This window comes from Anopheles darlingi, chromosome 3, assembly GCF_943734745.1.
Source record: "Anopheles darlingi chromosome 3, idAnoDarlMG_H_01, whole genome shotgun sequence".
Lineage (NCBI taxonomy): Eukaryota > Metazoa > Arthropoda > Insecta > Diptera > Culicidae > Anopheles > Anopheles darlingi.
Window position 1 is genome coordinate 13,937,057 of NC_064875.1, and position 26,116 is coordinate 13,963,172.

At 48.7% G+C, this 26,116-nt stretch overlaps 1 protein-coding gene across 1 annotated transcript in view; it reads left to right on the forward strand.

Annotated features, from left to right (window-relative positions):
* Positions 1-26,116, forward strand: part of LOC125956366 (beta-1-syntrophin) — a 111,350-nt gene that overhangs the window by 40,011 nt on the left and 45,223 nt on the right. Inside the window, exons 3-5 of the mRNA XM_049688158.1 lie at positions 2,440-2,909; positions 9,181-9,676; positions 11,278-11,512. Coding sequence (XP_049544115.1) covers positions 2,701-2,909; positions 9,181-9,676; positions 11,278-11,512 — 940 coding nt within the window. The 5' untranslated portion in view covers positions 2,440-2,700. The remainder of the gene's footprint in view (positions 1-2,439; positions 2,910-9,180; positions 9,677-11,277; positions 11,513-26,116) is intronic.

The window sequence follows — 26,116 nt, forward strand, 5'->3', positions numbered from 1 at the left end:
AAGCACCACATTATTGACGCTGTTAAGCACATAAAACTCACCAAACAGCAATCATCGTACATGTACCGATCGGCCGCCAAACATCGACATGATTACACAACTTCCTGGAACTGGTGCTTCTCGTTTGTTTTACAACTCGTACCGGAACTGAACACCAGGATTCCAGGATGACGGATTGACGACCCGACCAGAACCGTGGGCTGTACCAGCTACTCCAGCTCGCACGGATGTATGGTTATGCAAAAATGGACATGGACCTGCAAAGGACATCAATACACGTCGCACTATCGGACCACACACACACAACATGGGACTTTTCGTAATCAATTTTACCGTCACCACGACCCGTCGCTACCATACTCGAGTTTGCTCGCTTCTCGCTAGGGAATTCAAGAGTATTAGTTACCCGCACGGCAAATTTGGTGTCTACGTACGTACCAAAGACAAATGAAGGTTCGCTTGGACCGAGGTGTCGATGAATACCGGGAAGCGCCGAGCATTAATCATGCCTTTGCCCGGGCCTCACCTGAATAGCCCATTTTCTCGGCTCTGCAAAGCATCCTCCACTATATATTACATTGCGTTTGAGTAATGTGCGGTTAGTAGTTTGTTCAACTAATTCGGGACCTGACCCCCCACTCGAAGGTCTAGCTAATTTTTCAATCTCGAATCTTTGTGCCTTTTTGTGCTTAAAATTCTCCGTAAGGCGCCACCAGCGCCCTTAGCGGAAAACTAGTAACAGGAAGCATGTTAGCTTTGGACAGAACTTTTCACTCTTTTGAATTTCTATTATCTCCTCGGTGCGTTAGCGAACCATCTAGAGCGTCTTTCCATTACATTCCTTTCACATCACATCTTCATATTCTCTTCCATTCCCACTAGCAGCCCCACCCAGCAGAGCAGAGCAAGCCGCTGGATAAACAGTTGCGCTCCACAAATCGCTTTCAAAGCCAATCTCCATCCTCCAGGAGGAGACTAAAACATGGCGGACAAGGAGAACTGAAATCGCGAAACGCGAAACTTGTTTGCGGGATGCGGGGTGGAAGGTGCGGTGTCAGTGGAACGGGGCAGCATAACTTTTGCCGCGACTCGGCTAGGTCTTTTGCGTCGGGAGGGCTTCGGAATGGTGAACTCACGCCGCGTTTCCGTTTCTTCCGGCACTCGTGGCCCTTTCGAGGCAAATGCAGTTCCCGGAGGGGAGGGAGAAGCTTGAGGAGCAATGTTTACTCGTTTCTACGCTCGAGTTCGTGCAGTGTGTGCCGGAGCGGGAGGGTTCCTGGTCCCTCGGGGAAAAACTTCCTTTGACCTCGAGACCTTCCTCGCCGCTCCAGCGCCTTCCACGGAAGGTGCTGCAATGCGCTGGAAGTTTAAATATTTCAAGTAAAACAGTTCCTCACAATGGCGGCCTCCTACTCCTCCTCCTCTGCGTGCCTTCCTCTGTGTACCTTCCTTTGAGCTCCTGGCAAGCAGCAGCTTAAAGTGGCCACTCAAACCGAAGGTCCGAGCCCACACTGTTTTTCGCGCATAAAAACAGAACGAACATTTGCCATGATGTGATGAGTACAGCGAGGGTACCTCTCGGCCGGGGCTAAATCTTTTACATTTTTTCGCGGAACCTGCTGTGGCACTCGACTCCCCGAGTCGACGAGGAGGCCATCCGTGGACCGTGGACCCCGAACCCCGTTGTTGGAAAAGTCTTCCTGCTTACTGCCACTTGCACCGATTCCACCGCTGGTGTGCCGGTGAGTCTCGAGAGGGCGGTTTGAAGCAATGCCAAGAAGTAATAACGTAAGCGAGATCGCCGCAAAACTTCTCCACAGTCCATGGACGATGTGATGGGAGCGACTGGCGCTAAGAGCATCCTTATACCCGCCCGTGTCTCAAGCACCATCCAGGATGTACTTAGTATTATACCTGCCTGCCCCCCTCGAAAGCATAACAAGCAGCGTTGCCGCAGTTGCCGAGGAAATGGAATCTCGCGAATGATTATTCGACTTCTGGGTACGCTCTTCCGGATCTTGAATTACGAGCAAGAATATGGCGACGCACGCCCGGTTTTTCTGGGTCTTTCGTTTCGGTCCACTCTTGGAGTGGAGATTTTCTGACAACTAAACAGAGAGAGATAGAGAGAAGTAGAAGCAGTAACAGATGCTTTTCGTTTAGCTTGACCGAATAAACTGTTCTCCATTTTGTCAATTGATACACGAAGTGGTGTACTTGTTGTCAATGCGCTGACTGCGTTGTTTTAATACTCTCGACCAATGATGAAATTGTTTCAATTGGGGACGCTTGTTGTGCGATGGAAATTGCCAATTGGCATCTGTTTATCTTCCGAAACTGTCTCTGCATGTCTATTGCTTTTAAAACAGTGTATTACTCGATCAGTTAACAAAAAAACTTGGAGCTAAATATACTTTTCTTTCTCCTTCCTCATTCCAGAATCCATTGAGCAGTGTAGCCTGGGGGATCCCTCACCCAACCGGATACGGATAATGGCTCATCGAAGGAAAACCGTTGGCTATCGCTAGGACCGGTTGCTGCTGAGCGAAACCGAATCCTTCCCGACCACGCGGTCGATCTGACTTATCCGAAGGACTAATTTCGGGAAAATTGTGTAAAAAAGGGTAACGGGAACCGGGTCACCGGGATCAGTCAACCGGGTACCGTTGATAAGCGTTCCGAGCGAATTGCGGAGCGGAAATGGTGGAATCGGGCACCATCAGCCGGACGAGTCCGGGTGCGGCCTCGATCGTCGCTACCGCCGGTGTCCGGAGCGGTATCCTCGAGACGAGGGTACGCGGTGCCTGGTACCGGGTCTCGGTCAGCCTAGAGACGGAGTACATCTCGGTCAGCCTCGATGAAGCCTGCGAACCGATCGATCACTCGACCACTCTCAACGGAACGCTTGGGTAAGTGCTCAGTTCAATTGAACTTCTGCAAAAGTTGAAACAAACATCTATTTTGTGGTAATAACATAGATTCAGGATTCGTTGAGCATATGCAAATCTGGATTTGGGTTTACACAGTTTTAAAAGATGGAAACGGTCCAATTTATCGAGCAATTACATTTGTTCCACGCTTGATAATATGTGTGCAAAAAGAATCTATCTTTTTTAACATATGTAAGAACGAACGATCCGTATGTGTAAAAAGAATCAATTGATATTACAAAAGCAATATTGAACACAACATTACAAACAGAATATTCATCACCACAACCTAATCCACAAATTTTTAATGACTAAATAGCTGATTGCTTAAGAAATTTTATCTTTTCTCCCTCTCGTTATAAGCACATGCATTAATGTTAATTCATTTAAAAAGTATGTTGACTAATAACTCGGGATACATTCCGATTTTTTTCATACATACACCACAATGGCGGCTGATGCAAACGATGAGCCGAGTTCCCGTTGGTCATCGTTGTTCGCGTTCGCACAATTCAGTTCGTGGTTTTGATTGACCGATTGATATCAAATTTATTAATGTGGCCACAACCACATTTCATACCTTATGCTGCAAACCACCACGAACCCCACCACAATACCACCACCACCAAGGCACACCAAAATCGTCGATCATATCCGAACCGATCCCCGATCCAATCCCAAAACCCGGTCACTGGTTTCGCATCGGGTTTGAACGTAAAATTATGTTGACGTATGGTCAATTAAGTTTGATTACGCAGATAAAGGATGGTGCAAACGAAAAAAAGCACATACCAGGGTTTGCTGGTCTGCTCTTTCTCGCTCCATGACTCTCGCTCACGACAACACAACGCACAAGGTGTCAGCCTGTCAGGGGAGGGTGTGTGTGTGTGTGTGTGTGTAGGTTGCAGACTCCCGGCTACGCTGGCGGGCTCATCAATTTTAAATATCATTTATGATTAAAATATGCAACTCGTTCAACCGGTAACCGATGAGTGGGCAAGTTTTTGTTGGGTTTTCCCATGTTTTTTATTGTTTCCTCCAAACTCCCAAACACCAGCAGGCAGGCGGTGTGCGTGGCCATACCTCGAACTGTGCATGTGCAGTCATTTGTATTCCCTCGCACGGCGCATCCTGTCTGCGATGGCGATTTCATTAGTAATAACCGTGAAATCAAGTGAAGCGGACTCTCGGGGATGGATGGATGGAGGGTAGCTTAACTTTTCGATCAATAATTGTGCCAATACTGATTCATTGGCCGTCAATATTGACCAGCAATAACGGGTGGGACTTCCGTTTTTGTTGTTATCCTGTGAAACGCTCAAATCCGCTTCCTGATTCAATCGAAACTCTTCTTTTAACCGTCAACCGCGAGGGCAAATGTCAGTCGCGCGAGGGATTTCAGAAAAGTTTTTAGCTTTTTTACAGCGGATTCGATCCCGATTAACGATAGACAAAAAAAAATTACCTTCCTGCGATACCACACAGAATTGCGGTTCCGAACACCGGTCTGGTTGATCCTCTCGTCTCGAGGGATCTGCCGGAAAGATGGCCAAAGTTTTAATTTGAATTCATCGACGACGAAAGGACGAACGACATATCCATTTCCGTCCGTACCTGCGTATCTGCTCTTTGAAGTGTGTTCTTACGCGTGACCGTGATCGGAAAATGGCAGAGGCCGGCATGTTTGTAAAACAAATTCCCGAACCCACCGGTCACCGGTCCAATGGAATAGGTCCAGGAATGGCCAGTGGATCAGCGACCCGGTTTGCTTTAGCAAGGTGCTTCAACGGTAAAAAGCGGCAGGTCGGTTGTGGTCCCGGGGAGGCAATTCCGATTTGTCCCGGAACCTTCCGGATCCGGGCATGATGCCGGTGGAACGGCCGCTGAACACCGTTGCAAGCACGGAAATTGTCGAATTGGATTGGGTGCTTGCGGTGTTCGAAGAAAACCCGGGACCGGGTACTCCGGCGGGTACACTTGCGTATCACGGCCACCGGTCGATCACTCAACGCTCCAGCTTCACTCGCTTCTATCGACGCTTTATCGGCGGCCCCGGGAACTGGATCGATAGCACCGATGTCCGACCTTTCTTCGTCCCGTTCGCTGATGGTCACAACAGTGGGACAGCCGCACGGAAACCTAGTTTGGTTTAATTAATCCGGCATCCGGCCGGCAGAGGGATAGAGAGAGAGAGAGAGAGAGAGAGAGAGAGAGAATGTTATTTTTTGGTCGCCGATTCGAGCGAAGCGCGTCCTAAACGTAGCGGGCGGTCTGTGGCGATCCGGTAAAGAAGTTTTCGATTTAGTGTTCCTCATGCTCCTCGGGGCTCGTGTCCTCGTCATCGTCATCATCATCATCATCATCATCATCGTTGTCATCCGAGGTCCGGTCGTATGGTTTGTGTGGACCTGAGATCCCGGACCATGCTCTGCGTGTGTTGTGTTTTGATTTGGCAATCTGTGTGGACGCAAGCGACCGTTTCGGGACGAAGGTCCAGGCCAACGGTGTAGACCGTGGTTCCGTTTTCGCGTACGATGCGATGCGTAATTGTTCGGCCTGGGTTCGACACGGCAATTGTTCATTTTGATTACGTCGATTGTGGTCAGATGCCGGTCGGTGAGGCCCCCGATCCTTACTCGGAGGAAGGATCGGTCTGCTTCTGCTGTACCGATACTACCGAATACCTGCCGGTGCGAGTGTAGTACGATGATACGACTGGGCAGTTTTGTGTTGTGCAAAAAAGCAATTTCAAATGTTTCCTCGCAACGGACACGTGGAAGCACGTTGCTTTGGGGAAGGATTTTAACAAGATTTTTCCCCGAAACGTTCGCTGAACCGATGAACAGCAACTTCAAGAGTAACAGCACACCCGAAGCCAAATGATTAAAGCTAATTTAATCGTTCTAGGTACGCGAACCATATTCAAATGCACACGTTTCACGTTCCCAGTTTCGAGTAGTGGTTTGGGTAGTAGAAGGGCTGCGAAAGGCTAAAGTGGGAAGCCAGCGAACAGCAACTGGCCACAACTTTTGCTGTGAATGGACCTAATAAACCAAAACGGTCGCCCTGAACCGCTTACCATTTTCGTGCCTCGGGTTCACCTAGACCAACCGAGTGGTCAACGGAGGATTTTTCTCCCCGTATTCCTCTCAACTTCTCCACTTCCAAGGTGCATTTGTACGCAAAATGGCGGTTCGCCATTAAATTTCCTGCAGTATATCCAGCTTGGTAGCTCCTGCTTCTGCTTTTTCGTTCTCCGTCGCCGCCGCCACCGCCGCCACTGGAATAGGGATTAACTTTTCATTTCCTTTCGAACGACCGCAACCATCGATTGCCACACTTTTGTGCCGTCCTTCGTGGCCGCGGCGTTTCATATAATCTCATAACGCCCCGGACCCGCATGCCCATGACTCAAGGAGCTGTCCGGACGGGGTTTTTTTTCGTGTGCAAAACTGGGTCATAATACCTTCGACCAGGAAGAAGGAAAAGATGAGAAGAAAAAATTGCCCTGGATTGGTAATTGAAACTAATGGCCAATAAAATGTGTGAAAGTCGTTCGAAAATTCTGCGTTAAATTTATTACCCAGAATGTGGACGCACGGGAGGAACGGAGTCACATAAGATGGTCGGTATAGAGCCAGCGAAAGGGAGTGGGGGAAGGCTGCCGAATTAAAATCCATCAACCAGTATAGCCCCTGGCTTGGTGGTGAAAGCATAATTAAATCAATTTTATGATGGTATTTAAAAAAGTTTCGTCGGAATAATAAGCAGCAGCGTTTTGCGGCATACTTTGAGGAGTTTTCCATATTGCGCCGAATGCGATTAAGCTAAACCGACGGAGACCGATGTGGATCAGTGCCTTTCGAAGCGTGATAATTTTAATCGATAATTTTATAATATTGGATTGGATATTAAAAGTATATTAAACGCATTTTTCCTAGAGAGATTGAAAAGTTTTGTAATAAAGCTGGAAGTAGCACTTGCACTTTCATAAAACAAGTTTCATTCCTGGGGATAGTTATCCATCAGATTTTATCACAAAAAAATGCTTAATGCACCATTTGCTCAGGAGCTTCCTAATTCGATTCAATAAACGGATGCTTCGGGAAGCGTACTCCCAAAGCCTGTCTCTCTCTCAGTCTCAGTTACTGCATCGTAGCGTTCCTGGTGCTCGGTAAAACTACTCTATCACCCCCTTTTTACTTATAATCCCTTCCCTACTTGCGCTGCAGCTTAATCACGTTTACGTCTTCCCTGAGTCAGTCTGTTTACTGTGTACGTGGGATTTCATGGTCCCATCATATCGCTCATCAGGTTCCAGTCTACCAACAACCAGGGGCCGAGGGACCCAAGATTCAAGCAAGGACCGACAAGAACGGACCGTCGTATCCGTAGCAAAGAAAGTTCTCCATAATTACCCAACGGAACGATAGTAGCAACGAAGTGGGAGCGAAGCAAAGAAACGTTCCTCGTTGATCCTCGCTGGTAGGCCGACATCGGACGTCCTTGGGCCCGGGGTTTTTGTGTGTAACCGCGCCCAAGATTCCCCCCGAAGTAAATGTGTCTTCTGTCCGTATCCTTACACTCCACATTCCACATCTCCATCACCATTGTGTCCGGAGTGTGTGTCCGGAGTGAGTGTGTCGAAGGTGTTATCTTGATGTACGGTGATAGCCGACGACTCCTGGGCTCCTGAGAGAGCGGTACGGGGAGGAGGCTCGATACCACCCACCCACCCACCATCCCTGCATTGACCGTGTGAGCATCGATCGGCGGTGTGTTTGGTGCTAATAACGCAGAGTGTGCCTCACAGATCCCTCCTCCTTTTCCTCCTCCTTCGCATCACGTACCCTTCACAACCTAATCACTAATTGAGCCATTGCTATCACGAGCAGCAGCAAACGGACGGAACGGCGTTCGTTCTGCCGAAACGAGAAGATTAATAAATAATTACCGTACACTAATCAATTTTCCACCCCCCCCCCCTGCCCGGGGGCAACACGCAACTTTTGGTGAGGAAGGGGTATTAATTGAATCGAACACGATCGTTGGAACGTTGGTGCGTGGATGGAAAATGGGGGTTAGGCTTTCGAGAGAACAACGGAACACCAGACACTGGAACACGGCGGCCATTGACCGGCGGGTGATGATCGCTTGTTCATTCGCTCTAACTGACCTATGATGTGACCTATTCGTTTTAAGGGGTTTTTTTTCCTTTTTTTTTAAATGAGAATCTCGATCGATTCTTCGTTATTATGATTTTGATATTAGATTTTTTGATGATTTTTGGATTCCTTTCTGTATTATGGCGGAGACTGCCAACCGTGGAGTTGATTTGAAAACCCAAAAACAGGCTCCAGCCTCGTTTTTTTAGTGTTCAGCTTCATTATGCAAAACACTCCACTCCACACATACAACGTCTGGAGCAAACAAAAGCTTCGTAAAGCAATCAACGGGACCAACGGGATTGGGCCTAGGACCAGGTCCTCCCTCCCCATCCGTTACTTGGACGAAAAGCCTCCCCACCCCCCCACCCCGGAAAGCCAGCTAGCCAACAGCCAGTTGCCAGTTGTTAATTGCTTCCGTTTGCATGGCCACCCTTGCTGGCTGCCAGTGTTGCCCTCCCGGAAATGTACGATTGCCCACTGCGTTTCCGCCAAGCCTAATGCCGACAGGGGCCGTTTTCCCCCGAAAACCACCCGGGAACCGTGACGTGAAGCAGCTGTTGTGGGCTGTGGTGTGGTGTGGAAATTCGGTGCTACCGCTGGACGATGGGCAAAGTTTGTCTTGTTTCCAGTTGTTCCAGTGAAGGTAGGGCGCCATTGTACCGCACGCGCGAATCAAGAACCAAGCGGTTTATGGAACATTCGCTTACGGAGTCGCTTCCCGGGGGCTTTATCTAAGTTATAATAATATTGCGTTTTGGGTCTTTTTTCGAGAATTGATTGCAATAGTATTCTAACTTACTGTCAGACAAAGACTACATGAGCACATGTCGGTTTGCGTGTGTGTGTTAGTGTGAAACCGAATGGAACAATCGCAATGGCAATTGTTCTAGTCACTGCGTTGGTTTGCATAAGCTTCACATTCCACTGAAAGAGCATTGAAATGGCACTCCCCTCTATGAATGGCCACTAGTATGTGGCACTACCAAACACACACACACACATACTACACAAACTCGTGTACTGCTAATGAACAGTCTATTTATTCTATTTTCTCTCTCCCTCTCTCTTTCTCACTCGCGCAGGAGCAACCACAGTGGCAACAATGGATCGAACAACTCGTCGCAACCATCGTCGGCCGGTGCCTCCGGTCCCTCGATTCACTCGTCGGAAAATCTGAACGGCGCAACGACACCGGCCGGTAGCGGTAGTGCGGGGGCCGGCAACGGTAGCATCGGTCTGCCAAATGGTGGTGGCCCCGCGTGCACAACCAACACCAACCCCATCACCACCACTAACAACGGCTCTACCACCGGCAGTGGCGGTAGCGCTGGTGCCGCAGGAACCCTTAATGGCGATAATTTCCTCAACAATAACAACAATGGCGGTAGCGGTGGTGGTGGTGGTGCCGCTAGCAACGGTTCGACCACCGGCACCGGCAGCACGAACGGTACGAACGGGAATCATGGTGGTAGCGGTCTCGGGACGAACAACAACCACAATAGCAACAACAACAGCATCGACAATGGCATCGCCGAGATCTGCGACGTGCCGGACTCGGTGGCGAACCAGAAACGACATGTGAGTATCGGAATAGAGAGGGGGAAGTAGTGTCCGTGTGGTGCTCGACTTGTGGCCCGGCCGCATTCTGGCAGAAGTTGCTGTTGGCTCGGAATGCACCTACTACCACTAGCTCATAAATAGTATTACGAGCAGCGGGCCGAGCAGCTCACCAACGCTGACCACTTGTTTCGGTTTCGTTGGATTGGTTTCATGTTGCTCCAATCAACTGTTGGTTAATCTGCTTGATTGATAAGACCATCAAGTCAACAGCCTTTGATTACTTTTTTTTTATACTTTAAAGGATTTTAATTGTATCTCGTAGCAAAAAATTTGGATTTGGCATGTGATGATCAAAATCTAATTATTTTTTCCCCCAAAATTGCCAGTTGCCTAGCTTATGTCGCATCAAAAATCAATACTTTTTTGAAACTATCGTGTTAATGTGCTATTCAATGAAAAATTGATAACTGAAATCGTCCTAAAATATCGTAAATAGGTACCCTTTTCAGTAGCTGAGACGGAAAATGTACAGTTTGGTTGAAAACTAAAATTTTGAACACTTTTTCGTACACCTTAACCCAGTAACTTAACTTATGTGCAACATTGTACGTTTTGGGAAACGCGATTCAAAGTTGCGAGATGCGTTAAGCCTTGTATGAAACTCTGTTTTCCAAAAATCAATATCATTGTCAGTTTTGCTTCGATTGATCCCAAAACTTTACACAATACTCTTGAAGGGATAAACACTCATAAAAAATTATAAAAAGTAAATGCGAAGAATTAAAATAAAATACCGAAGCCCCCCCTTAAGCCTTATATGAAACGCGGATCTTTAAAAATCCATATCTTTATCAGTCTTGCTTCAATTGGTCGCAAAATTTTACACAATACTCTTGAAAGGATAAGCACTCATAAAAAATGTAAATAGGAAATGCGCAAAAAGTAGTTCTTTTTTTTTAATAAACATTCAAAAACTTTATATGAAGTTACAGATGAGATATTGGATGTCCATTTGGCTTTCTAGACCAGAGTTGATAAGATTGTTAAATATTTGTAATCAAGATCGAACCCTACTTTGCAATACGTTGTTGTCGAACGCTCAGTTAATTATGTGCTTTTCCGTCAATTACCATTTTCAATTAGAAAATATCGAAACGAAACACTATACGCAGGAGCGCTGCTGTAATAATAACAGTCTACCAAGGTTCTTATAAGAAACATCCTTTATTTAGATTCGCAAACCGAATCCATCTTCATTTAAGCTTCTTAACGGTCTTCACCTTCCGTTATCGTGTTTCATAAGCGTCGCTGTTGAAATTCACTTCCCCTTAGCGTTTTTGAGACCCTCGCGAGAATCCTTCGCACTAACCACAGGGCATCGCCACCAAGTCATTAGGAAAGATCAATATACAACAGGCTCCAGCAGGCGCGCTGATGATGGATTAATATATCGAAAAACTTAATGGGAAAAGTTACTGCTGCAAAGCGTCCAGGGCCGGTCACGCCATCGCGATTTCTTGCTTCCACAGCCCACCAGCGACCGACGTCGACACACTGACTCCTTCGGTTGGATTTTTTCAAATATCGATCCGTTTACTCCCTTCCCCCCACGTCATCAGGTGCGCGTCATCAAGTCGGACAACAACGGGCTCGGCATCTCGATCAAGGGTGGCCGCGAAAACCGGATGCCGATACTGATTTCCAAGATCTTCCGCGGTATGGCGGCCGACAACGCGAAAGGGCTGTACGTCGGCGATGCCATCCTGTCGGTGAACGGTGAGGACCTGCGGGACGCGACGCACGAGGAGGCGGTGCGCGCACTCAAGCGCGCCGGTCGTGTCGTCGACCTCGAAGGTAAGACCCAATTCTATACCAATCAGAACGACCTATAGAGGGGAGAGGGATGCGAATCAGGCTTCAGGAGACTTCAGGAGCACAACACCTTATGGTGCTAAAGAGCTTCTCGGCAGCACTCGGCGCGCTGCCGGTGGGAAAACAGCTTACCACACACACCAGGAAGGAAGTGGCTTGTTTGTAACGATGGCATTGTTTTGAACCAGGAAGGCCGGGCATGGGCATCACACCTTACCAAGCGATGGCCATTTCCCGGAATCCGCTTCAATCCTATGACAGCTTCTTCGCCACTGTTCATCACAAGTGACGAGAGTGCGGTTGGCACACAGCAGTCACCAACGAGTGACCATCATCGCCAGCAGCAACTTCCAGCTTTTACGATGTTTTTTTGCTTTTCTGTAACTCCCGGTCACGTTGTTGACCGGGCCCATGACCAACACCCGGGAAACGTTACTGCCAGTCATTCTCGATCAAAAAAAAAAAAAACTCTCTCACTCGGAACCACCGGAGGCGACGACACTCCGTGGACAATGACAGAGCATAACAACGCACACAACGCACACAAAGTAACGCCAAGGCCCCAGCGCAGCGCCGCGTGCTCTTCTGGAAGGAAAACGGCGAAACGAAATGTCATACCAACAAAAGTCCAGTCCCGGGCAAAAAAAAAACTGTCCATGAAATTGGATTTATGATTTATAAGACCCCGAGTGGAGAAATTGGTTAGCGGTACCGGACGCGCGGAATACGCAATGAGTGAGTCGCGTCGCCATTTTTGCTGCTGCTGGTGCCCTCGCGGAAACGCATCGCGTTTCGTGCCGTTGATGCGCTGATGCGGGGATCGTCATCGTGTTCCCGGGTAATCAGAAGGAGGAGGAGGAGGAGGAGCAGAAGAAGAAGGCGTTGGTGAAAGGAACGCGATGGAATCCATCTCGATTAAGCGGAGCCCCCCCTCCTCGCGACGTGTTCTTCGTGCTGTTTGTTCGCCATTAAGCTGCGTTCGCTGGCGGCCTTCATTCGCTTCATTTCTTCCTTCATTTTTTTTTTTGTTGTCGTTGCGAATTTAATCCGTGAACATGGCCGCGTACTGGTGGATTCGCTGTTGTTGTTTATCGCGGTAGCTCGGTGCCCGCGTGTCGTCTTCCCCGTGCCCGTGCGTATTGGTGCGTTTATGTTGCATCACGTGCGTGCGTCCGCGATGTGCACGCTCCGGAGAAACAAATTAAAATATTGGTTGTTTGCCGTACGTGCCGTGGCATGTCATTAGTTGTGTTGCCCGTTTTTCTTTTTCTTTTTTTTTTGGGGGGTTTCCGGAATGATTTTGGTAGTAGACAGCATACCGGTAGCGCTTTTCCTCCACGCCGATCGATGGAGGCGCCTGGTGTTTTGTGTTTTTTTGGACGCTTCCAAGACAAAGAAATGTAAAAAATATATTGTCTTTTACCACCTCGCGTAAGGAAATACTTTTAAGAAAACATTCCACTCTGCTACAAGCATGCTACAAGTATGCGCGACATAAAATCACTGCCAAAAGATCCCCCCCAGGAGGGTGTCTTGATGCCGGTATGCGCCACCGCAACCACAAAGAACGTCGTCGCACTCGCGCCCCCGTTTAACGGGCTTTTGGCCCCCGGTGGTGCCAGTGTCCACTAATTTGATAGGAAGATTTTCATTCTCAGCAAAAGGTCACAGCGGTAAGGGGCGCGGGTTACGGGCGGGGCACGTAGCCACAGCTTTGAATTAAAATGTCGCTGGAATTGAAACATTAATTTGCGGTCAGAGGGCAGATCTGAGCGGAAAAAAGGAGGGGGAGCTAGAACAACGGGCCACACGCGTACGGAACATGTCTTGACAACGACGTAAGACATTCAACAGCCTGGGGGTGGTGGGCGCGCATGGTCGAGCATAATTTTGGGGCGACCCTAATAAATTGGCCGCTCCGGAGCATTAAACCGCAAGCCCAGCGCCCAGCGCTCGGCTCTTCTTTTGGGGTCACTAAAAGAGAGCTTCTCTTCTTCTTCTTCTTCTTCTTCGAACAGACTTCAGCTGCTAGGGGGCAAGACAGCAGAACATCTAGAATGGTATCCAATTCGATGAAGGGAGGGGGTTTGGTGGTAATGGAATTCTAATCACAAGCCCCCCCCCCCCCCTCCACCCCGCCCTGGATAATGAATTCCTCTTTCTGCAGATGCACCGACCGCGATCGAGGACGACGACCACGGGATTGGATGTGACCTTTGTCCTTTGTCGCTCCTTAATGTCCCTCAGTATCGACGCTTCATTTGCATTCGAGGGGAAAAAGTTTTTCGATTTAGAGTGCCGGTGGCGGCGTCGGCCAGGAACCAATTGGTGGAGGGGGGAGGAGAGATTTTCCAACAAGTGTTCTGTTAAAATCACTCAAGCAATACCGACAACATGCGAGATGCCATACCATGTTGAGAATGTGTTGAGCTGCCGCCGCTTATCTTTGCCCGTTGACTGAGCCTGACATTAATGATGCTAGTATGTGTGTGTGCCAGCAGCATTGTTTTCTATGCGGCATACCAGCATCCAGTGTGGCATCAAACGGGTGATAGCGATCGTTGATGAGGGTTCCTGGCCGCCTCCGGCCGGTTGTTAGTACTGCTGCTGGCTGAGGAGCTTCCTAGTGGCGATAGTCGGTCTTTGATGTGCGTTCGAGTGAATGAATGCCGCTCAATCCTCTTCAAATCCAGTCCGGAGTCAATCGTCTCGGTATTCACTCACTGAGTCTGGTTGTTTTGTAAATAACTTCTCGTGCTGGTGCTGGTGCGGTCTAACACTCGTGTACGTCAGTATGTGTGCGGGGTATAATCGAGTTCATTCATGTTTCGAATGGATGGATAATCAACGCACCGGCTGCAAGGATGTCGATTATCGGTCTCGCTCGTCGTGCTTGCAACGATTTCGCGATTGGGTGGATTGTGGTGGGCCTGAGGAAGATTTGATTGGGAATCAAATCATGGTATTGGATAGGATGTATGGTCATTCCTTCTATGCTTACTCACACTCTTAGAGCAACTACTTCTCTGTTGTAAGCGATGTTTGTGTATAATATCGTCGAGAAAGGAATGTTGTTGTTGGTTTATGCTTAAATGAAACGAACTTTGGAAAGCTGTATTTACATGTTTGTGTATTCATTTATTTAAGTAACATTAAAGTCAATGAGTAACACATAGTTTATATCACCAAACATTTTAACTCAATGCAAAGGGTTTAAAAAACAATTTAGAAGCATAACCAAAACCTTTTCTAAACATAAACCTTAATAAATAGAGCATATTAATGCCGAAGCACGCCGAGGGAGCTGCCAGTTACCAAGCATAACCTTCGTCAATTGAGAAAATAGCTTAAAAATGCTTCATCAAACGACTTTTCTTACATAAGAAGTGAAGTAGTACTACATTTTATCCTGAAAAAGTCAAAACAACATTCAAAATAAGCTCAATAAAAAAACCAATGTTTGTAAATGTTGCGCAGACTGTTCTGTTTACTGGTAAACTGTGACGTGTCAAAGCAGGTGTAGTTCTGTGAACAATTGGCCGCTCAGAGAGTAGCCTATAGGAAAATGTGATGGGAGGGGACCACAGATTGTAACTTGACCCTACCAAGTGCACATGCAAATATTGTTATAAGAGGTGATCGTACTTAAAGTTAAAGCAATAAAAAAAAAAGACCAATGCTTCGAAACATCCCTCGACTAACATCGAAAACATACTTTTTTACCAACGACCAAACCAATAAGTAACATCCATCTACACACGCTCCTTATACTATTACTACGGAACGGATGAAAGCCGAGCCGGCTTGCCAGCTTGCCAAAATGGGGTTACTCTACCAACCCGCAGTCCCGATAGCAGATGGCACCACCCATAGACACACACTCACACACAAGCACACCTTTTCCCACCCACTCCTTTTATCTTAACTGCTTCCGGCTTTTAGCCGCTAATGGCGATGCTCTTCTTCGACGCACGAGCTCAAGTTTTGCATTTGATTTCGTGCGCCCGAACCAAGGAACACGAAATTGATTACGATCGAAATGGGTTCCGGGGCGAAATGGCGGCAAAAAATCACCTTCACACACACATACACACACACGCGCACACGCACATAGGACGACCGGTTTTCGATGTCGCTCTTCGTGTGCCGTTTCCCTCTCGTTCGTTCCGATTCGCGCTTCGATTCGCTTGTGCTGGTCTGGTCCAGAACAGCAAACGTTTTGGACGCTTCCCAGTGTCCAGGGACACCGCTCCGGAACGAAAGAAGAACGGGTCAACATGTGGAAGGTTAATTAAGCTAATCCGATAATTGCTTCCTAACGAGGTGGCGCTTCGCATTCGCCCGGAACGCGCAAATGTCGGCTCTTTCTCTCTCTATCTCTGTTTCCGTTGACCGTGGTCTGATCGAATTCTTTGCGACGCCTGATGCTGGCTGGCAGGTGAGGAAGGTGACGAGAGGACGAGCAAACAGTGCGCACCGCGCGTTCAGCAAATAGTGGGCTTCCGGGCATTTAGAAAATCGAGGTCAGAGTTCGAACGACGATGCTGTTGCTGATGGCCAACCGACCAACCGTACCGATCCGCTCCGAAGGTGTCGTGAGGTGATGGCCCTAGTAGTGGAAAGAGGAAATGGTTCCCTCCTATGTACGTCCTTACTCCTGCCACCTCCAGACAGGGGCCAAGGAGCGACTGCGCGCGCGAAAGAAGCCTGGCATTAACCTTGAGCACCACTCAAGCAAGAGTTCTCTATGTCCCATTTCCGGATGCTGGCTGGCTGGCTGGCTGGTGGATCCTTAAAGTAAACGGATAAGAGTAAAGAAACCCGGAAAATGTGTGTGTGTCTTCATGTGGTGTGTGTGTGTTCCGCAATGTGCGTTATGAGGGTAATCTACCTACGAACGGCAAACGACATCCGGAGCGCATCGAGCGTCTAACAAGTATTGCGTCCTTCTCCCTGTTTTTTTCTCTCTCTCTCTCTCTCTCTCTCTCTCTCTCTCTCTCTTTCTCTCTCTCTATCTTGTGTGTTCTCTTCTTCCCCTTCACCACACTTTTCCCAAGGTGGGTGGGCCCTTCGATGGAGATAAAATTGAATCAGCATCTTGGGCTGCTGACACCGTTTCGTCGCCTAAAAACACCGACCGAGCAGCTCCAGTCGCCGGAACCGGACACACAAATAGTGTTTCCAACCCCAAAAACCCAACCGACACACACACACACATAGGGACACGGACACAGAGGGCTGAACTGCTAAATGATTCTACTTCTTTCACGATCCTGGCTTCACGAATCGGACGAACTTTTACCTTTTGACCCGTTCGCTGGACCCGTTGTGGCCGCGTGATGTCAGAAGGAAAAGAGCAGAGAATGGTGGGGGTGGGGAGCTGAGAAGAAAGGGGTTGCATGCCATTTGCTAGCCAGCGCCAAAAGTTAGCCAGAAGAAGGGATAAACTTCTACTGCACATTCTTTCTCGACTTCCGGTGGTGGCCCCTCCTCCACCTTCACTGCCTCTAACACAATCTAAGCAAAACAATCCTCAAGTCCCGGGACGGAGACGGAACCTCGTCCATCCCAAGATCATCATTAGGCCCTTGTGGGGATGTATTCCTTCGGGTTCCTTTTGCGCCAGCACAACGACGACAGCGATTGCCCCGTAGCCTTTATCCTGTGGCTAAAGAGCGTGGCGTGTCACAAGAAGGTGTCGAGATGGTGGTGGTGGTGGTGGGTGGTGTTGGTGGTGCCGAAATGGTGCTGTGATTTTATTACATCACCAATAAAACAGTGCAGTTTATGGAGCTCCGCTTTTATGGGGCAATAGATGAAAAGTGTAGCTCGAAGACGATTTTTGTGCAAATAAAAGTGCCACAGTTGCTGCCGGGTCGTACTTCGAGGTACTGCCTCGTCCCGGGCTCGTTGGCCTATTCAGAATGTAGAACGTAAGGAGGAAAGTGGCCTCGAGGTCCCCTTTCGCAAACTGTTCCGCCCTTTTGTATAAATGGCCAGTGTCAAGCACAAGTGTCTGTGAGGCCAAACCTTCCAACAGTTCCGCTGCGCTTATCGATAGCTCGTAAATTATACCGACCCCTAAAACCGCTCTCTCTGTGTGTGCGTGTGTGTGTGTGTGCCGCTTCCGACAGTGGAAACCAATTTGCTTGCTGCTTCAAGCATTTGCAAACTTTAAACCGATTTCGGGAGCGGGACCGAAGTTTAAGTGTTTTCGTCTCTCATTCTTCAACAGGCGAGAAAAGAAGGCGAAAACTCTTGCTAAGATCATTCTAGAGTCTAGAGTTTAGAGCACAATGAACCCAATAACGATTTCGTGGTAGCTGATAAGCTACCAGCACTTGTACTCAATAACAGTTAATGCGAATGCAAATCACATTCGTTGAAATCAAACCCCGGCGAACGCGCAGAACATAATCATCAACAGGCAAGAATTATGCTCGATCAGATAAACCGAGGATCGACCAGCAGCTTTACTTGGTGGGCTAATTAGTTTGTTCACTCAAGCCACCTTTGACCTCGGTCCGAAAGTAACCATTAGCAACGAAAAGATGGCAGCATCAGCATCCTCGGCCATTTTCACTGCGAATACTGTCCCGGTTTTTGGCGTCCCGGACGGTCCTAGTTCCTAGAGCTTCCCGAGCTCCTCATCCTCGCGGTGGTGTTTCGCGGAAATAATAAAAACCATTCCTGCACTCACACCCACCCACCCCATTCATCATGCTTCCATTACTTCCTTCCGCTCGACCACATTTTCCCGGCGGCGAACTTTCCCGGTGCCCGGTGCATGCTGTGGTGCAGCTCTGGTCTACGCCCCAGCTCTCTCCCACTCTAAAATCTGCCCCGCTATCAGGCGGAGTGGCTGGCGAGCATAAAAGTGAAAGAGCGATGCGATGCGATGCGAATGTTCGCCTGCGAGCGACTCATAAAACTCACATTTCGAAGCAGAAACATAAATAACGTAAAAGCCAAAACAAAAACCCATTTTCCAAGGGAACACACACGCACACACAGGCACACGGATACACACACACGAGCGCGTTACGGTTACACGCATCCTGGCCACCGACCACCATTGCAGAGGTTGCAGCCCTTTTTGCGCGTAGTAGTCTCTACTTAGTCGAGAGCTATTGATAACAGGAAAAGCATAAAACACGAAGCGAAAGCAAAACCAAAAAGAAAAATGAGGAAGAGAGAGAGAGAAAGGGAGAGGGAAGCAAAAACAAAAAGCACGGTACAGTGGGAACGGTATCCGTGTCCTGTCCGGCTCCGGTTGCTGCGTTGCACGGCACACGACCAAAGCGAGGGGATGAGAAGGAACCGAAACAACAAAACACTAAAGATACCACCATATCCTGGAGGGTGGTGCGGCATGTGAGCTGAATACAGTACGGACGGGCCCTTGCTCGGAACAAAACAGAACAGTCCCCAGAGGCAGGGGGACCACTCGGTTCTCACGGGAACCGCAGCATCATCTCGAGCACGATAAGAGGAAGGCGGGGAAGGCGTTGGGTCTCGAGAGGATACTACCGGTCCCAGTCGCCTCCTCCCCTGATTCCCGAAAGCACTCAAAACAGACACTCTCCTTCGAGGGTTGGCCGGGGTTTTGGTCTGGCCAAATTTGAACATCTTCATGCTCTCGACCACGGAGCGGGAGGGGACCCGGTAGGAGATTAATCATTTTATCACTTACAGTGCTGTGTGCGTACGAGCGTGTTTGTTAGTGTGCTGGTGTGGTTTCCTTTTTCGACGTTCGCAAAGATGCCCCGCTGGTGATCCAGGAATGTAATCGAAACGGATCGATTCCCATCCCGGACGCGCGTCTCGGACGCTGTCACGTAGCAAATGGTCGTCGGCATCGTTACCATTACCGTGCCATTACGGCTGCTGTCGCCCTCGATTACGCGGATGGAGAGCAAATCAAACAAACGACGGGAGCACAGAACGGTTTTTTTTTTCTTCGTCTCATGCCCAGGATCTGGGATCAGCTCGCTGGGATGCTAGCATTGCTAGCACTGGCTCTGACCGATGAGCTGCGGGGAAACATCTTACTCCCGTAGTGGTAATGGGTGGCACTCGTACCAAGAATTTGATGGACTGTTCGGGCCACAAGCAACGCGATGGGTAACGAGAAAAAGTGACCGAAAAAAAATCATTAATGCTTTTGGATTTGTAGAAAATTGATTACAGCATTCAAGTTTTGCTGTAATTCTGCAAAACAAGTCTGAAAAAGTATTTTTATAGGAATTGTTTAAGGTTTTCTAGCGAAGCATCGGTGAGCTACTTTGCTCAGACATTAATATACCTGCTCCCCATATTTATCTTAAGAAGGTATTTGACTGATCTATACTACAGCTAACTGTCCTCTACAACATGTTTAAACTAATTAAGAGTGACAATTTTTATGCTAAGTTCACTAACTAACCGCAAACACAGGGCACCAATCTGCAAGTGTTATTTTATGCAGATGATAAGCAAACGATAAAATGAGCTTGTGAAGGCCTTCAGCGAGACTATTGAATATATTTTCAAACGATTACATCAAACGATCAAATATCAAAGTCATCTCATCTTAAAAGAGTTATAAAACAACTCCATGGATCAATAATAACTAATAATGTTAAACCGTGTCCAGACGATGACGAATGTTGGAGAATTTCTCGACGAGAACTTCGCAAACAAACGTCATCCCATACAAATCCGGCGAGAAGTTATCGCGATAACTGCAATGCACGTGTAGAGAGCAGAACCAAAACCAAATTTTTATATGTTATTGCTATTTCGTGGGCCTCGCTTGTCCAAAGACTCACAAACTACTCGCAAGGAACACACAACTGAAGCCAAAATGCCTCTCCCCATCACAATGAACGAAAAGCTCCTGCACTACATTATCCTAAGCACCACCACCACCACAAGCACCATTCATCATAAAAAAACGTCGACAAAGAAAATCTCTTCCAGCGCGCACAACAAAACACAACACAATGGGCAGAGAGGGTACGCGGTACGTTGCGGTCGTGTTACGCTTACTCCCAAAAATATGATGACACCTCGAGTGGCGTATTAGCAAAGTTAGCGGTTGGCTCAGGTTGAATTTATCACATTAAATGAAAATTTTAATTTCATACCACCACCACCACCCCCTCCTCCTCTTCCTCCTCCAACACATTGTGTACGCACTTTCTTTCCGTGTGCTCCTTGTTGGTGTGCGATGCTTGTGCTGTGCGGTTTTTGGTCGTTTTCTTCACTCTTATCCATCTTGCTGAAGCTGCATAAGAAAGGGAGCAGAACGGGGTGGGGTGTGTGGGACCTCGAGGGTGCTAAATTTTGCACGTCCACCATGTGGCTCCCGCGACTCCGGGGATGGTGCAGAGGGGAGAGTGCAGGGAAATTGCTAAATTATAAAATAGCAAAGTACCACGACAACGAGAGCAGCAGCAGCAGCAGCCCTTCCCTTTCCCTCCGTTCGGGACGCTTAAATTAAAAGCATCGCCATGTTGCGGCATGAAACCACCGTGCACGACGTGGCCACCACCGGTGGCGACCGTTTCGTGCGAGAATTCTTTCTTTCACGCTCCAGATAGAGAAAGAGAGGGAGTGAGGAGTGAAATTTCTTGGAAAATATCCCTGCAACCACGTTCCCCCTCGGACCCTCGTGGTGTATCAACCTGGTTAAGCATTCCCGAAGCGAAGGAAGGGGTTTCGCGCTTCTCACTGCAGCCACCCCTCATGCTGTTCCAGCGTGCCATTGTATTGCGGTTTTTCGAGGGGGGTGTAGGTGCCACAGTGTGAATGCATTTTCGAGCGCATGTTTCGATCGCACAAGATGTGTGCGGTGGCGACGATGGCGACGATGGCGACTAGGGTGGCAAACGAAAACCGCGACAATACCGCGAAACGTGCGAGAAAGTATTTCCAATTTTCACGCTGCTGAGCGGAGCAGCAACCCCCAACCCTGGGACGGTATGCCAGATCCGCGAAACGATCTCCGATGCTGTGCTAGTGGGGCGTGTGCATGTGCATCCGCCTGGCTTCGAAACAGAAACAGAACAGCAATCGCAATCGCTATGTGACCGAGACAGTGGAAAATTGGGGGAACAGGAAAGCAGGGACCGGGAAACTCTCTTTCTCTCTTCGCTGCTGCTGCTGCTGCTGCTAAAGATGTGCGCCGCGAGCATAGAATTCAATTTTAATTCGCTTCAAAGCAAAGCACCTGAAAGCGCAGCTGGCGCAACAAAAGCATTCAATTAGCTGGCGGAATCGAGAGTTTTTGCTGTCAGCCGTTTTTTTGTGCTGCACAAAACACTGAGCACTGAGTCTACTAACTGTATAACATAGAAAATGGAAATGGAATTTCCCTATGAAGCCGAATACACATAAAGAGGAAATTTCTGTTTTCATGCGACAAACGGGGAAAACGCAATCAAGAAATACGAAAGTCGCAGTCACACTTTCAGCGTAATGTTATGTAAATTTTCTCGGCCCCAAAGTCTCAATTACCTTGCTGACCTTTGAGGTTGATCCGCGGCTGCTGAAAGCCGATCCAGTCACTCTCTTCACTGCACGGGATGCATAGTGTCCTCATAGTGTCGTGGTTCCGTTCCGTGCTTACAGCACGTGCTTCTCCAGCACACCAACACGTTAGCATGTCTCTGAGCGATTGGCGCACCGAATGGCGCCGGGTGCTGGTCGTCCTGAAACCAAAGCTGATCAGATGGTCAGCAAAGTTGCAGAGGCCCCTGAGCTGAGTGAGAGACAGCAGGAGAAAAGGAGGAGGAGGAGAAGGAGAAGCAGTATCTTCAAATGGCATGATGAATGGTTGCCGTGCTCGTGTGTGGACGGCGATACATAAATCTTTAATTCTATCACGACAAACCCTCGCCAGGCGCCAATGATGGATGAACTGCCGGATTGCCAGACCACCAAAGCCTTTGCTCTCTTTTTCTCTCTGCCTCTGGCTCTGATTCTATCTCTGTCGCTCGCTCCCATTCGCTCGCTCCCATTCGCTCGCTCCCATTCGCTCGAGTGTCCTTTATCACCGGACAGGACATCATGATGGCCCACATGTGCATGTCATGTGAGGAAAGGGGGGGGGGGGGGTGGTTTGATGGTACTGCTGCCGTGATTAAATTCACACTGGTCGTACATGACACCACCATCACCACCACTGCACCATTGGCTGGAAAGGGGCTTATGTTGTAGCCGACATGCCGGACAAAGTGGACAGTGTAGTCGGTAACATGGTGGTGGTGGTGGTGGAAGGAGCGGCGACAAGCAAAAGTACAAAACGTTGAAGAGTGCCCATTGCTCACTCACTAGTCAGCTCTGTTCGGAAAGAACAAACAGAATAAGGAGAAGAAGATATCATTGTTTATCAGGCCCGGATCTCTCTGGCAACCCTCTGGGTCCATTAATCTTTGCTGCCTCAAGGATGCAACTCTGTCACACTCTGGGCCACTGGCCACAAGTCACTTTCGATGAAACAATTCGCATCACAACTCGGACAGCACCTCACACACACACACACACACACACACACACACACACACCATGGTAGAGTTTTCCGAGACAATAGAAAGCAATCAGATGCAGCGGTTTGACGTTTTGAAGTGAGCTTGTTGCTGCAGGGCAGGTCACTAATAAGTCTAACGGGCCTGCTAAGCAAGGAGAAGCACATTGGAGCCGTTGGTTAGCTGATTGTTTTTACCTTGCAATCGCCAACCGCTCGATGTATCTTCTTCAATACAGGGCAGATGCCTACCACAGGCAATTGATGTATTCATCTGGTGTGGTGCTGCAGTTAAAATGAGTTCCAATGACCACAAGACTGTATGCTGACTATGCCAGCAGCACAAAGCCTCTGCCATCATCGAACGGAAAAGCAAACATCGCTCGCACAAGTCCTTGCATAAACGAATAGCCCTAAGTTTGTTCACCTTAACCGCATTTGGAGTGGCGCTTTCCCCGGGAAAAGCATTACAACGTTGTGGTCTACTACTACTATTACTTCAAGTTGGCGATTGGTAGCACATCATCGTTGGCATCGACAATCGATTGATCGAAGTGCAAGCAGTGCCGCCGACCTGGGGAGTTAATTAGAGAAGTTTCTGCGAAAACTAAACACAATTTCTTGTTCTTCTGTTCTCCGTTTCCTTCCAGGTGAGCACAGCCTACAGCAGAAGCAGTAGCCTAGCAGTTCAAAGTAACTGCTGCCCACCTAAACCTCCCCTTTTGGTGAAACCGAGTAAGTGATACGATGCACCCCCTTTTCCCTGGCACTGACCTGCGCGCTCATTCGTTGCGCGTGATTGATGAGCCTCTGTCTTGGACGCCATCCAGCACATGATAGCTCATGCAACCTTACCCCAAAACAGCCTACTTTTCCTCCTTCCTTTTCGCCTTTTTCCATCGCGATGTTGGCTGCACTTCGGCTGTCGGTTTTGGCAACAAGCACGGTGTGCCAAAATGGCCACCGGTCCTCTCTCGTGCCATGGTTTCGGGCGAGAGGCAGGCAGGGAAATCAATTCCGTAACCATGTAACCGGTACACCGGGGAGTAAGATTGATTAGTACGGCGCCCTCGATGGCCCCTCGAAAGAAGCGACGAAGCGGCTGCTGCCAAGTGCACCGGACCGAAAGCAGAAGGAGGGTCCACTGCAATGAGGATCATCGCTTTGGAAGGGACTTCAGCACCATCGCCGTAAAGAGTGATTTTCAAAAAAACGGGCCCCGGTGGGTTCGATAAAAGGGCGAGCCGGGATTTTATGCGAATTTGATTGATGCGCCCGTTGCGTCCTCTCCTCTGCAGCCCTCTTTTGGGTCAGTTTAAGACCAAGCAAGGAAGCATCTCCACAAGTCAAGTTCTTTGCAATCGAATGCCTCGTCTTACCATTCCCAGAACTTCCCAGATGATTCCGAATCCCGAAATCGCTGGAAACGCGCTTGATCGAGGCCCGCTTTTCCAAGAATGGCACGGCCACGAATCGTCGCCATCGTCGCCGTAAATGAGCTGGAAAATTAATTGCCGCGAGAACGAGTAAAATTCGTGATTTTCTAGAATTCTCGCCGTGACTCGCGATATTCGTCCTCCCCTCTCCGGGCTACCACCCTTCATTTGCAGACGGATCGCGTAGTTTGCGTTCCCGAGCGTTCCCTTGCGTCCTCTCCGCAAACCCGGAAAAACCCGTACCCCGACAGAGCAACATCAAAGAGTGAAGCGAAGGCAAAAAAGAAGGGGTTCGCGGAAGGTAGATGGTGTGCTTGGTTGGTGGGAAATTAGTTACGCCCTGAGGGCGGGGCGCATAGGAGAGATGGAACGATGAGCAAATTGAAATGGTTCGCTCTTGCTTCTCGTGTGCGCCCAGAGCTACCGAGGAAAATGAAAATGTTTTCCACGTGACCTTTTCCGCTGTGGCATTATTTTAGATAGGGGTGTGGAGGGGTGAAGGGGTTAGAGCAAAAGAGGAGTTGGGGCACATAATACATCTGCAGAGTGATCTTCAGATGAGCGTTTTAATTAAGCAAGCATCTAGCAAAACTGTCTTTGCCGAATGTTTGCCTCCACCCCGAAAAAAAAACACATTACGGATATCTCTTTCTTCGCATTCTATCGCGCGGAGTTTTCCGGGTGTTTTTCGTTTTCTGTTGAAGTGAAATGAGGTGTGGCCATGGTTTATTTCTGCCTTCGGTAAACGTTCTTTCCCCTACACTTAAGCACTCGCTCTAGTCTAGTATATTTACTAAGAAGTTACGCGTTATTGTGGATTAATGTCAGTTCAGTTCGACTTTCAATTCATCCCAAAAAACACTTCCAAGCAACTTGGTGCTTGGCCACGGCACGCTGGAAAACGATCGCGAAACCGTAAAGTCGATTCTAATCTACTGCGAACCGAGCAGCATAGAATTCTCATTTTGTGCTGTTTTTGTTCTGTTGTCGTCCGATGTGCTGAATGTGTGTAATCCGCCGGTTCTGGTCGGTGGATGCGCCATCATGCAACAGCTGCTCGCTTGTATGTGTGTCAGTTTGTGCGCGTGTATGTGTGTGTGTGTCTAAAGCCCTCTTTTAAGTTGTAAAGCAGCGCGCAGTCCCTGGTACGCTTTTCATTTAATCTTTCCGGGACCCATTTCGGGGGGTAATGAGTCCTTTGCCGCGGAAATAGATTTCACTTTCCACCATCACCACCACCACCACCAACGGAGCGCTCTTCAAACGAGCGTTTGCCGGGAAACGGTATTAAATCAATTTGTTTTTCCATCTTCATCGTCCTACTTTGGCGCGAGGCTGCCCGTGGCCTACGGTGCTCACAGGTGTACCACTCCCTCACCCCGGGGGTGACCCGGAATGGCGCGAATTCGCGGAACTCTTCTAAGCTTCTTTTGAACCCCGGACGGACGGATCGCTCCAGCATTCCTTCCTTTCTCGTTCTTCTTTTTTCGAGCGCTTTCTCTCGCGCCCGGCTGGCTCCAAACCACTGCCAGGTGCAGCAGGTTCCTGAGCGGTGGGGGTGGTGGCCATGTACCTCATCCCCATCGACCATGGGAGAGGATCAAAGTGTACGAGCGTCCGCTCGCGTTCGCGTTCGCGCTC